At 38.3% G+C, this 16,273-nt stretch overlaps 2 protein-coding genes across 7 annotated transcripts in view; one reads left to right on the plus strand and one right to left on the minus strand.

Moving 5' to 3' along the window:
• The window catches only part of TET1 (tet methylcytosine dioxygenase 1), a 137,529-nt gene that overhangs the window by 53,735 nt on the left and 67,521 nt on the right, over positions 1-16,273 (minus strand). The gene's annotated exons all lie outside the window — the stretch shown is intronic.
• On the plus strand, positions 2,774-7,847 carry LOC103013849 (60S ribosomal protein L32-like). Its single transcript, XM_057531358.1, has 2 exons — positions 2,774-2,783; positions 7,354-7,847. The coding sequence occupies exons 1-2, from the start codon at positions 2,774-2,776 to the stop codon at positions 7,845-7,847; spliced, it is 504 nt and encodes a 167-aa protein (XP_057387341.1).

The following is a 16,273-nucleotide window of genomic DNA, read 5'->3' on the forward strand; positions in this document are numbered from 1 at the left end:
GTGGCGCACAGGCTCCAGAGTGAGTGCACGAGCTCAGTAGTTGTAGCATGCAGGCTTAGTTGCCCTGCAGCATGTGTGATCTTAGTTCCCTCACCAAGGATCGAACCCACGTCCCTGCATTGTAAGGCACATTACCACTAGACCACCAGGGAAGTCCCCTAATTTCTTAATCAGGGTATAGGTTACATAGGCTATGTTCAGTTTGTCAAAAGTCATCAAAATATACAATTATCATATACACATTTTTCTATATTACATTTAAATAACAACTTTGTAAAACTAAATGAAATAATAGGTGATTTTTTAAAAAAGACAGCAATATTATAATATTTTTAATATTAAAAGGAACAATAAGTTTAACATGCAGGGTAGATAAACAAATTAACAGACTAAATTTAAAAATATTTTAATAATTTATTATTAAAACGCTGGCATTTATAAGCAGTAGAGAAAGTATTAATTTCTTTCTTTTTTTTTTAATCTTTTTTAAAAAATTTATTTATTATTCATTTATTTATTTTTGGCTGCGTTGGGTCTTTGTTGTTGCATGCAGGCTTTCTCTAGTTGCTGCGAGTGGGGGCTACTCTTTGTTGCGGTGCGCGGGCTTCTCATTGCAGTGGCTTCTCTTGTTGCGGAGCACGGGCTCCAGGCGCGCAGACTTCAGTAGTTGTGGCACGCAGGCTCAGTAGTTGTGGCTCACGGGCTCCAGAGTGCAGGCTCAGTAGTTGTAGCGCACGGGCTTAGCTGCTCCATGGCATGTGGGATCTTCCCGGACCAGGGCTCGAACCCGTGTCCCCTGCAGTGGCAGGCGGATTCTTAACCACTGCACCACCAGGGAAGTCCCTTAATTTCTTAATAACGATGAGGGAAGTTTGATTCCTATCTCATAATATGCAAAAAAATTCCAGATACATTAATAACGTAAGTATAAAAAGATGAAAGAATAAGAAAATTTAGAAAGTAGGAAAAATCTTCCAAAGCAAGAGCAAAAAGTGATAAGCCATAGAAGAAAAGATAGAATTCTTTGACTACATATGATATTAACAATCTTAAAGGCAAAGACACCATAATATGCTTTTCAAATTGCTGATCACAACCTATGAATCCCCATACCAATATCATGCTTTGTGACAAGTGTTTTTTAATGGAATATTAAAGAAAAATGTGTACACTACATTTAGTAAAGATAAGTATTATCATATAAATTTTTATGTATGTGTTTGTGCATTGAATCGTGATGTAAAATGTATTTATTTCCTGATATGTGTACCTACTTATAAAGGTAGAAGAAATATTGCCAAAAATAAATTGAAAAGTCAAGTGACAGACTGGGAAAATATTCGCAATACATATAAAGAGTTACCATTCTTAATGAAAAAGAGCTCCAACAAATTAAGAAGGAAAATGACTCAATAGATTAGTGAGGAAAGAATAGGCATATGCAATTCACTTAGGTGGAAATCAAAAGGATAAAAAGTTGCTCAAATTTACTAGAAGACAAGCAAATGAAAATAAATGTCATGTTTTTATCCATCCAAATTGCAAAACTAAAAAAGTAGAAATGTATGTAAGCAAATCATAATACAACATAACATTTATAGTAGAGAAAGTATGAAATAAACTCATATAATCATAATGTGAAAAATGTGCAGCCATTACTCTATGTATCAATATTCTTAGTGTATCATTAACCAAAATAAGATGCACATGTGACATTATCATCCCTTTTCATTTAAAACACACGAACACTGGGAATTCCCTGGCGGTGCAGTGGTTAGGACTCAGCACTTTCACTCCTGTGGCCGGGGTTTGATCCCTGCTCTGGGAACTAACAACCCACAAGCCTTGCAGCACAGCCAAACACACACACACACACACAAATTGGTCTAGCACAGAAAAAAAGGGGGTAGTATAAACCTAAAATGTTAATAATAGTTACCACTGTGAAATAGAATTAAAGTAAAGGGGAATTTTATTTTTTTTTTACTTGAAGCTTTTAATTTTATAGGTATGCATATCCAAACACACTGGACTATACATTCCCCTACAGAGACGATCTTGAGGTCCTTTTAAAATTTATGTACTAAAAGCATAAGACAGTCTCATTAATTAATGAGCTTAATTTAAAAGCAACTGACCAACACAGAAAACAAACTTATGGTTACCAAAGGGGAAAGGGGGGGGAGGGAAAAATTAGGAGTTCAGGATTAACGGATACACATTACTATATATAAAATAGATAAACAACAAGGACCTACTATATAGCACAGGGAACTATATTCAATATCTTGTAATAACCTATAATGGAAAAGAATCTGAAAAGGAATATGTATATAAATATGTATAACTGAATCACTTTGCTGGACACCTGTAACTAACACAAATTGTAAATCAGCTAAACTTCAATTTTTTAACATGTGCTTCCAACCTAAATGTCCATTGCCCGATGAATGAATAAAGAAAATGTGGCACGTATATACAATTGAATACCACTCAGCCATAAAAAGGAACGAAAGCGAGTTATTTGTAATGAGGTGGATGGACCTAGAGTCTGTCATACAGAGTGAAGTAAGTCAGAAAAAGAAAGAAAAATACTGTATGCCAAAGCACATATATGGAATCTAAAAAAAAACGGTACTGATGAACCTAGTGGCAGGGCAGGAATAAAGACACAGATGTAGAGAATGGACTTGAGGACACGAGCAGAAGGGGAAGCTGGGACGAAGTAAGAGAATATAGCATTGACACATATACACTACCAAATGTAAAGTGGATGGCTATTGGTAAGCTGCTGCATAGCACAGGGAGATCAGCTGGATGCTTTGTGATCACCTAGAGGGGTGGGATAGGGAGGGTGGGAGGGAGGCTCAAGAGGGAGGGGATATGGGGATATATGTATACATATAGCTGATTCACTTTGTTGTACAGCAGAAACTAGCTCAACATTGTAAAGCAATTATACTCCAATAAAGATATAAAATATATATATATAAAATAAAATAAGATAAAAATAAAAATATGCTTCCAAGAATTCTGATAGTGCTAAAGATCTTTACTTTATGGTGCCCTCTAGTTTCCAGACCACCCTACCTATTCACAGTTCATTTTGCATCTTCTGATTTTCTTGTTTTCCTACTCAATCTAGATCCCTTGGACTGCTGTTACAATAGTTTTATTCTTTGATCTCCTGCATTTTTCAAAGACAAAGCAGGTAATAGAACATACTTGGTATATATATTAGAAAAAAAATTGACTTTTATTATTAAGTTATATCTCATGTAGTTTTTTAAAAACACTGGGTATCACAAGTTTATAAATACATGAAAACATGTCCTACACTCTGCTAACTATAAAACTAAACTTTAAGAAAATATGGAATTCCCTGACAGTCCAGTGGATAGGACTCGGCGCTTTCACTGCCAGGGCCCCAGGTTTAGGTAACTAAGATGCCTCAAGCTGTGCAGCACAGTCAAAAAACAAACAAAAAAATAGATACATCCAAATAATGTACTCACCACAAAGTGGGTATAGAGGGAACACACCTCAAAATAATAAAGGCCATTATGATAAGCCATAAGCCCACAGCTAACATCATACTCAATGGTGAAAAGCTGAAAGCATTTCCTGTAAGATCAGGAACAAGACAAGGATGCCCCTGTTGCTACTTTTATTCAACATAGTATTGGAAGTCCTAGTCATAGCAATAAGACAAGAAGAAGAAATAAAAGCAATCCAAATTGGAAAAGAAGTAGTAAAACTGTCACTGTTTGCAGATGACATGATACCATACATAGAAAATTCTAAAAAATTACCAAAAACTATAAGAGCTCATCAATGAACTTGGTAAAGTTGCAGGACAGAAAATTAATATACAGAAATCTCTTGCATATCTATACACTAACAACAAACCATCAGAAAGAGAAATTAAGGAAACAATGCCATCAAAAAGAATAAAATACCTAGGAATAACTCTAACTAAGGAGATAAAAGAGCTGTACTCAGAAAACTATAAGACATTAATGAAAGAAATTGAAGCTGACACAAACAGATGGAAAGATATACCACGTTCACGGATTGGAAGAATTAGTATTTTTTAAATGACCATACTATCCAAGGCAATCTACAGATTCAATGCAATCCCTATCAAAATACCAAATCAAAATTACCAAATAATTTTTTGTATGAAAACACAAAGGACCCTGAATAGCCCAAACAATCTTGAGAACAAAGAACAGAACTAGACGTATCATACTGCCTAACTTTAGACTATACTATATAGCTACAGTAATCAAAAGAGTATAGTACTGGCACAAAAATAGATCCATAGATCAATGGAACAGAATAGAGAGTCCAGAAATAAACCCATGTACTTATGGTCAATCTACAACAAAGAAGGCAGGAATATACAATGGGGAAAAGATAGTCTCTTCAATAGGTGGTTCTTGGGAAAGCTGGACAGCTACATGTAAAAGAATGAAATTAGAAATTTTCTGACACCACATATAAAAATGAACACAAAGTGGATTAAAGAACAAAATGTAAGACCTGAAACCATAAAACTCCTAGAAGAAAACATAGGCAGACACCCTTTGAAATAAGTCACAGCATTATTTTGTGGATCTGTCTCCTAAAACAAAAGAAACAAAAGTAAAAATAAACAAATGGAATCTAATTAAATTTAAAAGCTTTGCACAGCAAACGAAACCATCAACAGAATGAAAAGGCAACCTACTAAATGGGAGAAAATATTTGCAAATGATATGACCAATAAAGGGTTAGTATTCAAAATACATAAACAGCTCATACAACTCAATATAAAAAAAAAAGCAGGCAATTAAAAAATGCTGAGGGGCTTCCCTGGTGGCGCAGTGGTTGGGAGTCCGCCTGCCAATGCAGGGCACACGGGTTCGAGCCCTGGTCCGGGAAGATCCCACATGCCGCGGAGCAACTAAGCCCGTGCGCCACAACTACTGAGCCTGCGCGTCTGGAGCCTGTGCTCCGCAACAAGAGAGGCCGCGGTAGTGAGAGGCCCGCGCACCGCGATGAAGAGTGGTCCCCGCTCGCCGCAACTGGAGAAAGCCCTCGCACAGAAACGACGACCCAACACAGCCGAAAATAAATAAATTAATTAATTAATAAAAAAAAAAAAAAAAAAAAAAAAATGCTGAGAAGATTTGAACGGACATTTTCCTGAAGATATATGTTGGCTAAAAGGCACATGAAAAGATGTTCAACATCACTAATCTTCAGAGAAATGCAAATCAAAACCACAACAAGATATCACCTCACATCAGAATGGCTATCATCAAGATGACCACATGTAACAAATGTTGGTGAGAATGTGGAGAAAAGGGAACCCTCGTACACTGTTGATAGAAATATAAATTGGTGCAGTCACTGTGGAAAACAGTATGGAGGTTCCTCAACAAACTAAAAATAGAACTACCATATGATTCAGTGATTCCACTCCTAGGTATATCTAAAGAAAATGAAAACACTAATTCAAAAAGATACATGTACCCAAATGTTCACAGCAGGATTATTTAAATAGCCAAGATATGGAGGCAAACTAAGTGTCCATCAACAGATGAATGGATAAAGAAGATGTGGTATATTATATATGATGGAATACTACTCAACCATAAAAAGGAATGAAATTTTGCCATTTGCAACAACATGGATGGACTTGGAGAATATTATTCTTAGTGAAATAAGTCAGACAGAGAAAGACAAATACTGTATGATATCACTTATATGTGATATCTGAAAAATAAAACAAATGAATGAATATAACAAAACAGAAACAGAATCCCAGATGTAGAGAATAAACCAGTGGTTATCAGTGGGGAGAGGAAAGGGGGAAGGGTCAAGATAGGGGTAGGGAATTAAGACGTATCAACTACTATGTATAAAATAAATACGTTATAAGGATCTAGTGTACAGCACAGGGAATGTAACCAATATTTTATAATAACTTTAAATGGAGTATATAATCTATATAAAAATTTTGAATCACTATGTTGTATACCTGAAACTATAACATACAATTATATAATATTTTATATATAATTATAATATATAATATTTTAAATAAACTATACCTCAATTTTTAAAAATACATAAAATCAACTTATTTAAATAGATACATCTAAATAAAGTATACATACATCTAAACAAACTATACATAGGTTTGTTTTTAAATAAAAGTGTTGAAAAGAAACTAACCTATGTGCTATTACTGGTTAATCTTGAACACTAAGATGGGGAAGAGAGCAATCCTTAGGAATTGTGTGAGCCAGGAGACGCTACTTAGCCTAAACTATAATTTCTTCCTTCTAAGAGATCATATATGATTGTGATGGGAATTAGATGAGATAATGACTCAAGAGCACAGTGATGATGAGCTATCACTGAGAGAGCACAATTTCATTACAATAGTTATAATTCAAAAAAAGTTAGCTGTATTCTAATATATTCCTTACTTGCAATAACACTTAATCTTCATACAACCCTGATGAAGACACTGTGAAAAGGTGCTCAACATTAAAAGAAATGCAAATTAAAATGACACAGATAACATTTTTCATTTATCAGAATAACAATGAAAAAGTTTGACCACCTAGACCCTTGGGCAAGCTGTAGGGAGATAAACTTTCATATAATGTTGGTGGAAGTACAAAATGGTGCAACCCCTATGCAATTACTCCTAGGGCAATTTGGCAATAATTAATTATCAAAATTAAGTGCAACTTTAATACAGCAGTCTGAAATTTATCTTAGTTATACCTGCATATAATTACTTTTTAACAGCTTTGTATATTTTAACAAATAGCTGAAAATATCCCAGTGTCCATCTGTAGCAGACTAATTCAATTGTGATACAGCTATATAATGCCTTGCAACTATAAAAAAGGATGATAGGGACTTCCCTGGTGGTGCAGTGGTTAAGAATCCGCCTGCCAATGCAGGGGACAGGGGTTCCAGCCCTGGTCTGGGAAGATCCCACATGCCGCGGAGCAACTAAGCCTGTGGGCCACAACTACTGAGCCTGCGCTCTACAGCCCACGAACCACAACTACTGAGCCCGTGTGCCACAACTACTGAAGCCCGCACACCTAGAGCCCGTGCTCCGCAACAAGAGAAGCAACCACAGTGAGAAGCCCCCGCACTGCAATGAAGAGTAGCCCTTGCTCACCGCAACTAGAGAAAGCCCGCACACAGCAACAAAGACCCAAAAAAAACAGCCAAAAATAAAACTTAATTAATTAATTTAAAAAAATATATAGGACTTGTATATGAAATATTTCTTTTTGTATACAAAGAAATAATATACACATTCATATTTGCATAAAGAAACTCTGGAAGAATACAGCTCTTCCTCAGCACTGCCTTCGGAGGTGGCAGCCGTCTCCAGCTCGGCATCATGGCTGCCCTCAGACCCCCCCCCCCCCCCCCCCCCCGTGAAGCCCAAGGTCATCAAAAAGAGGACCAAGAAATTCATCCGGCACCAGTCAGACCAATATGTCAAAATTAAGCAGAACTGGTGGAAACCCAGAGGCATTGACAACAGGGTGCTCAGGAGATTCAAGGGCCAGATCTTGATGCCCAACATCAGTAATGGGAGCAACAAGAAAACAAAGCACATGCTGCCCAGCAGCTTCCGGAAGCTCCTGGTCCACCTGGTCAAGGAGCTTGAAGTGAGGCTGATGTGCAACAAAGCTTACTATGCTGAGATTGCTCACAACCTCTCCTCCAAGAACCAAAAAGCCATTGTGGAAAGAGCAGCCCAGCTGGCCATCAGAATCACCAATCCCAACGCCAGGCTGCTCAGCAAAGAAAATGAATAGACAGCTCATGTGCACATTTTGTTTGTGTTAATAAAACTCGGCCAAAAAAAAAAAAAAAAAAGAAACTATGGGAGAATACAAAAGAAACTAATGCTGAATAGGAAGAGTTTAGAAGCAATACCTAACAGTGAGAAAACGGCAAGGGGGCCTGGGAACTATTTAGACCCAGATCTGATTAAATACTGTTTTGACTTTTTAATGTGTTTCCTTTAAAATTAAACCAAAATTGACAAAGCACTCTATGGAAAGATTTCTAGAGTACAGTTAAGTGAAAATACCTAAATGCAGAATAGTTTATGTAGTATCAAATTACAAACAAATTAGAGCAAAAGGAAGAGTGCAGAGTACATATGTATTTGCTAATATTTGTTTAAGATATTTCAGGAAGGGTACATACAACTGTCAACATTTGTGTTATACAAACTGTACTCAGTGGTATTCTGTTAAATGTTTAACAATCAACTTGGGAAGTGGTGGGGAGGAAGCCCATTTTGTAGGGTTGGCCAATTTTTGTGGTGTAAATACACCCACAACGGTAGATTGTAAACTATCAATGTGCCCACCTGAGCAAGAGTTGGGAAGAAATGCACACATCTAGTGAGCTGGAAGGAGCTGTCTCCATGACACCACTGAGAGCACTAATCCAAAATACTACTCGAAACAGGCCCCAGTGGCTACATTTTTTTAATGAAGATTTTATTGACATTTAATCTGCTTAGGTATAGTGTATTTCCTGAATATCCATCTTGAATCTCAAATTATTATTGTTAACATCTATCTCTAAAGAGAAGCCAACTCTCTGAAGGAAGTGAAGTGTTTCAAGAATATTGGAATGGTGGCTGTTTTATCCCTGCGAGTTTCATGTACACTCTGGGGACACCAAACTCATGCCACCTACCCACCTGTGTTTGTGTCTCTTCTCCTCCTCCTCCAACCCCCTCCCCCTCCGGTCGCACTGCTGTCCTCTGCTACTCCAAAAGGGCCCAAGGGTACAGTTTACAAGACAGTAAGTGATTAAAAGTCCCCTAGTTGTCTGTCTTCCACTCTATACCCATTTCAAGATTATAGGTTGTTTGCACTCTGAACTAACAGGAATGTTGAACTCCTTAGATCAGATCTGGGTCCAATAGTTCCCAGGCCCCCTCCATTTTGTCATTTTTCCACATTCCTATCATCAGGATACTCTTACACCCACTCTTGAAGGAGCTCAAATGACACTGAGCAAAGGGGTATTTTATTCTGAAATGACCCTGCCCTATGGACCAGATCTGACTGTAGCTCCTCCCAGCACACACTCACATTCCTTACATGCTGCACGTCCTGTATCAAGAAACAGGTGCCCAGGGGGCTTCCCTAGTGGCGCAGTGGTTAAGAATCCGCCTGCCAATGCAGGGGACACGGGTTCAAGCCCTGGCCGGGAAGATCCCACATGCCACGGAGCAACTGAGCCCGTGCACCACAACTACTGAGGCCCTCGCGCCTAGAGCCCGTGCTCCACAACGAGAGAAGCCACTGCAGTGAGAAGCCCACGCACCGCAATAAAGGCCCAATACAGCCAAAAATATAACAAACAAACAAATTAATTAATTAATTTAAAAAAAAAGAAACAGGTACCCAGATCACATGACAAAATAAAGACTTTCGAAGCATGTTCAGAGACGTGGTCCTACAAGACTATGACCTTTACTACACAGGTAGATCAGTGTGTTTCTCAACTTTCTTTTCATTGTTTTTCATCCCTTACTGCAGCAGTCTTAGTTTTTTTTTAATTTTTTGGCCGCCCTGTGGGCATGTGGGATCTTAGTTCCCCAACCAGGGATCTAACATGCCCCCCACCCCACCCCACCCCTGCCCTGCAGTGGAAGCGCTGAGTCTTATAATCACTGGACCGCCAGGGAAGTCCCTGCAGGAGTCTTTTAAGACATTTTTTTCCCTAATAGCCCTCCCCGTGAGATCTTAATACCACAGATATTGTGGGTATCTGTTTACGAACTGTGGCCCCCTTGTAATATCTAAGACTTTTTCACCCCGCCCCACTACCAATATAAACCCCCTCAGAGTAAAAAACAATTTTAAAAACATGTAGAACAGGAGGAGCAGCCCACAGCGCATTTATTCCTAATCAGAAGTGACACCTCTTCAAAATCTACGTTCTCAACCTGAAAATTGAGAGCTTGGAGAAAATTTTGAGGGAGAACCGCTGGGGCCTCCATTAATTTTGACTTTAAGATGACACAATCATGCCTGATACTGTATTTTCCCTCCCACATTTCCTAAAAAGAAGCATGGAGGTCAGCCCTGCTCTGCAACCTACCACCATACAATGCTCACCACAACGCTTGATAACAAAACCAAATTTAAGTCAAAAGTAAAGATGAACCAGCTACTCATCAAAGATCCGCCTAAGGAGATTCTAAAATAAACATTTAACACACATACACCAAAAATATCCTCCTTCAAAGGGGACCTGCAAAAAGCTACCTTATTTTCCTATAGCAGTGAAATTACCTACTCCAGAATCCCAGCCATTAAGCTCTCTTTTTCCTTTTTTTAGGCATAAAAAGGGAATACCTGCCCGACCAAGTTTTGTAGCCCTAACATTCTCTGAGCTTTGCCTCTAATATCTGTTTCTCCAGTTTGCCTAGAGCCAGCCAATGAGGGGTTCAAAGGCCATAGAAAGGCAGGGCTGGGTCAGCCAGGAGAGGGGGAGTCTAAGGAACTAGGTCAGCACGCGTCCCCACCTGCCCTACCTCATTGCCATACCGCCTTACGGCTTTTCCAAGTTTGTGCCGAATAGGAGCCATGGCAGAAACTTCAGATGTTTCTCAATTCTCTCAGTCAGATCCAGACACCAGATCCAGACAGCTTTTCTAATGTTTTTATTCTTATCCCCAAACAAAAACTCCACCCTCATTTGGCCACAGGGTCTTAGTATCCAAAGTAATTCCTTTAAACTTGGGGGTGGGGCAAAGGAGGAGAGTTACTAAAGGGAGGGACTTCTATTTAATCAAAAACCAACTTAATTGCAGATTAGTTCCAAATGTATACAAAACTGACCTAAGAGCTAAACCTCTCTAGTCACAGATGACCTTGTCCTAGACCTCTTCCTCTGGAGCTAAGAGCCAGTATAATTTATTCCCAATCAAAAAGATAAAAACCCACTCTCTGGGCTCAGACCTAGTTTGTGGTGACAATGCTAAAAGCACTAAGGTCAGGATTGTTGGTAAATACGGGCCCATTATGCTACCTCCCTCAGGAAGATGGTGAAGAAAACTGAAATCAGCCAGCACGCCAAGTACACTTGCTTCTCTGGTGGCAAAACCAAAATGAAGAGATGAGCTTTGGGGATATGGTGCCGTGGTTCCTGAAAAGCTTGCAGGTGATGCCTAGACCTACAGTACCGCTCTTACCATCGCTATAAAATCTGACTGAAGGAACTCTAAGACCAGTGGAAGGTCCACCATCTGTAACATTGCTAGCCTACAATAAATGGGTTAATTCATGTAACAACAAAAGACAAAAAGCCTGTCAGACCCCAAATCTGCCTCAAGCTATCATCCCGTCAAATTCCCTCCTGATTCAAATATCTTAAGTAGTTATCCCCCAAGGTTATAACTCATTTATAGAGTTCTCAACTGCCAAATCCAATCATTCCTTAAATATTATAGACCTAACCTGCTCTTTTGTGGATCCCCAAGGAGATTCTCAACTGAAACTATAATCTAGGTCTCCCCTGGAGCCTCACTCCCGCGTGTCTGTCCCTTTGTTGTGGGTGTGTCCCCCTGAGCCCATTCCTTAGAGGATTCTAAGTCAAAACCCACTGCCTTTTTGTTCTTCACTTTTCATGAACAATCCTATCCATGCTTAAAGTTAATAACCAACTCTCATGTTCAGTGTATTTTTTTTTTTTTTGGCCACACCTCACGGCATGTGGGATCACAGTTCCCCGACCAGGGATCAAACTCACGCCCCCTGCATTGAAAGTGCGGAGTTTTAACCACTGGACCTCCAGGGAAGTCCCCAGTTATTATTCTTTACACTTTTTATGTACCTTAACTGTTTCATACATCTTTCATAACGTGAGCTTTACTGGAATCAAACCGGTGACTCTCCCACTGCTTACCAACCACATGGCATAGAGCGAGTCCTTGCTCTTTGAGCCTCAGTTTCCTTAAGATAAATCAAGACTATGGGATTAACTTATACACACTACTATACATAAAATAGATAACCAACAAGGACCTACTATATAGCACACGGAATTATACTCAATATTTTTTAATAACCTATAAGGCAAAAGAATCTGAAAAAGAATATGTGTGTGTGTTATATATATATTTATATATATATATATATATATATATATATATATATATATATATATATACCTGAATTGCTGTGCTGTATACCTAAAAGTAACACGATATTATAAATCAACTATACTTCAATTTAAAAATAATAATAATAATAATTTCTCAGGATTTAAAAAAAGATAAATCCCTACTGTATAGCACAGGGAGCTATATTCAATACCTTGTGATAAACTGTAATGGAAAAGAATATGAAAACGAATGTATATATATGTATAACTGAGTCACTCTGCTGTACACAGTAATTAACACAACATTGTAATTCAACTCTACTTCAATAAAAAATAAATTTAAAAAAGATAAATCAAGACTAGTAATAGCACTTACTGAAAAGGTTTATTGTGGGGATTAAATCAAACAACTTATTTATACACATTTATAAGTGTTGGATCTTATGTGTAGAAACGAACTATTTAAGGGAAAAATACATATTAGGTAGTTCTTTTTCTACATGTCCTTCAATATACGGCAAAAACTCAGTAATTCCAGTCTCAAATCCACAATTAAGAAAAGAATATTTATTAATAGCTATTACTTATGTATTGAGCATGTACTGCTTACCAGGCATCATTATAAGTACTTTATATGAATTATCTCATTTACTTTTCCTACTGAGATAAATGTATTTACAGGAATTCCCTGGCGGTACAGTGCTCAGGACTCACTGTGCTCTCACTGCCAGGGGCCAGGTTCAATTCCTGGCTGGGGAACTGAGAACCCACAAGCTGTGTGGCGCAGCCAAAAAAAAAAAAAAAGTATTCACTTCTCCAGTCTTCTAACAAGGAAGGTTCTGATAAGGTTAAGTCACTAGCCAAAGTCAGATCAATGCTCTGAGCCAAAATTCAAACCAAATGTCTCTTTAGAGAGGTCCTAGTGTTAGTCACAAGGTCCTAGTGTTTAACCAAATGCACTGTCCTAAAAATAATCGTGTCAGCAGCAAGCAAGTATTAACATTTAAAACAAATCCCTTTACTTACTAATATTTACTAATGCTTACTGAACTAAGATTGCCATAGATGCTTAGAACTAAAAAGAACAACACAGTTCCTATGGAAGTTTCCTTTGTTAGATTGTGGGAATTATCTTTCTGAACTGACTGGCCTACTTTTTTTTTTTTCCTTCACATCTTTATTGGAGTATAATTGCTTTACAATGTTGTCTTAGTTTCTGCTGTATAACAAAGTGAATCAGCTATATGTATACATATATCCCCATATGCCCTCCCTCTTGAGCCTCCCTCCCACCCTCCCTATCCCATCCCTCTAGGCCCTCACAAAGCATAGAGTTGATCTCCTTGTGCTATGCAGCAGTTTCCCACTAGCCACCCATTTTACATTTGGTAGTGTATATATGTCAATGCTACTCTCACTTCATCCCAGCTTCCCCTTCCCTCCCTGTGCCCTCACTTCTGTTCTCTACATTGGTGTCTTTATTCCTGCCCTGCCACTAGGTTAATCAGTACCAATTTTTAAACTTCCATATATATTCATTAGCATACAGTATTTGTTTTTCTCTTAGGCCTACTTTTATTCATCTGTTTGTGAGTTGTAGCAGTACAGCATTCCTATTCAAAATATCATAACTTAATCTCCAAATTCAGTATATGCACACTGGGTTCACGCAAAGTTATTACGGAAAGGAGTAAAATTGGAACACAATTTAGAATCTAGTTCTTAAGGAAGCAGTCGGAGGTCACTGTCTATTTCCTCCCGCAAATGTTCCTTGGCTTATAACCCTCTTTACTTCTGGATAACCCTGAGATGTTTTACCTTCTAGCATAACTTTTTCCTCAAAATTGTTAGTTTCTGACACTGCAGAAATACAAAGGATCATGAGAGGTTACTACAAGCAACAGTATGCCAATAAAATGGACAACCGGGAAGAAATGGACAAGTTCTTAGACAAGCACAACCTTCTGAGACTGCACCAGGAAGAAAGAGAGAATATAAACAGACCAATCACAAGCACTGAAATTGAAACTGTGATTAAAAATCTTCCAACAAACAAAAGCCCAGGACCAGATGGCTTCACAGGCAAATTCTATCAAACATTGAGAGAAAAGCTAACACCTATCCTTCTCAATCTCTTCCAAAATATAGCAGAGGGAGGAACACTCCCAAACTCATTCTACGAGGCCACCATCACCCTGATACCAAAACCAGACAAAGATGTCACAAAAAAAGAAAACTACAGGCTAATATCACTGATGAACAAAGATGCAAAAATCCTCAACAAAATACTAGCAAACAGAATCCAACAGCACATTAAAAGGATCATACACCAGGATCAAGTGGGGTTTATCCCAGGAATGCAAGGATTCTTCAATATATGCAAATCAATCAACGTGATAAACCATATTAACAAATTGAAGGAGAAAAACAGTATGATCATTTCAATAGATGCAGAAAAAGCTTTTGACAAAATTCAACACCCATTTATGATAAAAACCCTCCAGAAAGTAGGCATAGAGGGAACTTACCTCAACATAATAAAGGCCATATATGACAAACCCACAGCGAACATCATTCTCAATAGTGAAAAACTGAAACCATTTCCACTAAGATGAGGAAAAAGACAAGGTTGCCACTCTCACCACTATTATTCAACATAGTTTTGGAAGTATTAGCCACAGCAATCGGAAAAGAAAAAGAAATAAAAGAAATCCGAATCAGAAAAGAAGGAAAATTGTCACTGTTTGTAGATGACATGATACTATACATAGAGAATCCTAAAGATGCTACCAAAAACTACTTGAGCTAATCAATGAATTTGGTAAAGCATCAGGATACAAAATTAATGCACAGAAATCTCTTGCATTCCTATACACTAATGATGAAAAATCTGAAGGAGAAATTAAGGAAACACTCCCATTTACCATTGCAACAAAAAGAATAAAATACCTAGGAATAAACCTACCTAAGGAGACAAAAGACCTGTATGCAGAAAACTGTAAGACACTGATGAAAGGAATTAAAGATGATACAAACAGATGACGAGATATACCATGTTCTTGGATTGGAAGAATCAACATTGTGAAAATGACTATACTACCCAAAGCAATCTACAGACTCAGCGCAATCCCTATCAAACTACCAATGGCATTTTTCACAGAACTAGAACAAAAAATTTCACAATTTGTATGGAAACACAAAAGACCCCAAATAGCCAAGGCAATCTTTTTTTTTTTTTTTTTTTTTCAAAATGGTCTCCCCAAGAGAGGACACTTTTTTTTTTTTTTTTTTTTAATTTATTTATTTATGGCTGTGTTGGGTCTTCATTTCTGTGCGAGGGCTCCCTCTAGTTGTGGCAAGCGGGGGCCACTCTTCATCGCGGTGCGCGGGCCTCTCACGATCGCGGCCTCTCTTGTTGCGGAGCACAGGCTCCAGACGCGCAGGCTCAGTAGTTGTGGCTCACGGGCCTAGTTGCTCCGCGGCATGTGGGATCTTCCCAGACCAGGGCTCGAACCCGAGTCCCCTGCATCGGCAGGCAGATTCTCAACCACTGCGCCACAGGGGAAGCCCAGCCAAGGCAATCTTGAGAAAGAAAAACGGAGCTGGAGGAACCAGGGTCCCTGACTTCAGACTATACTACAAAGCTACAGTAATCAAGACAGTATGGTACTGGCACAAAAACAGAAATATAGATCAATGGAACAGGATAGAAAGCCCAGAGATAAACCCACACACATATGGTCACCTTATCTTTGATAAAGGAGGCAAGACTATACAATGGAGAAAAGACAGCCTCTTCAATAAGTGGTGCTGGGAAAACTGGACAGATACATGTAAAAAAATGAAATTAGAACACTCCCTAACACCATACACAAAAATAAACTCAAAATGGATTAAAGTCCTAAATATAAGGCCAGACACTATAAAACTCTTAGAGGAAAATGTAGGCAGAACACTCTATGACATAAATCACAGCAAGATCCTTTTTGACCCACCTCCTAGAGAAATGGAAATAAAAACAAAAATAAACAAATGGGACCTAATGAAACTTAAAAGCTTTGCACAGCAAAGGAAACCATAAACAAGATGAAAAGACAACCCTCAG

This window comes from Balaenoptera acutorostrata, chromosome 16 (genome assembly GCF_949987535.1).
Source record: "Balaenoptera acutorostrata chromosome 16, mBalAcu1.1, whole genome shotgun sequence".
Classification (NCBI taxonomy): Eukaryota; Metazoa; Chordata; class Mammalia; order Artiodactyla; family Balaenopteridae; genus Balaenoptera; species Balaenoptera acutorostrata.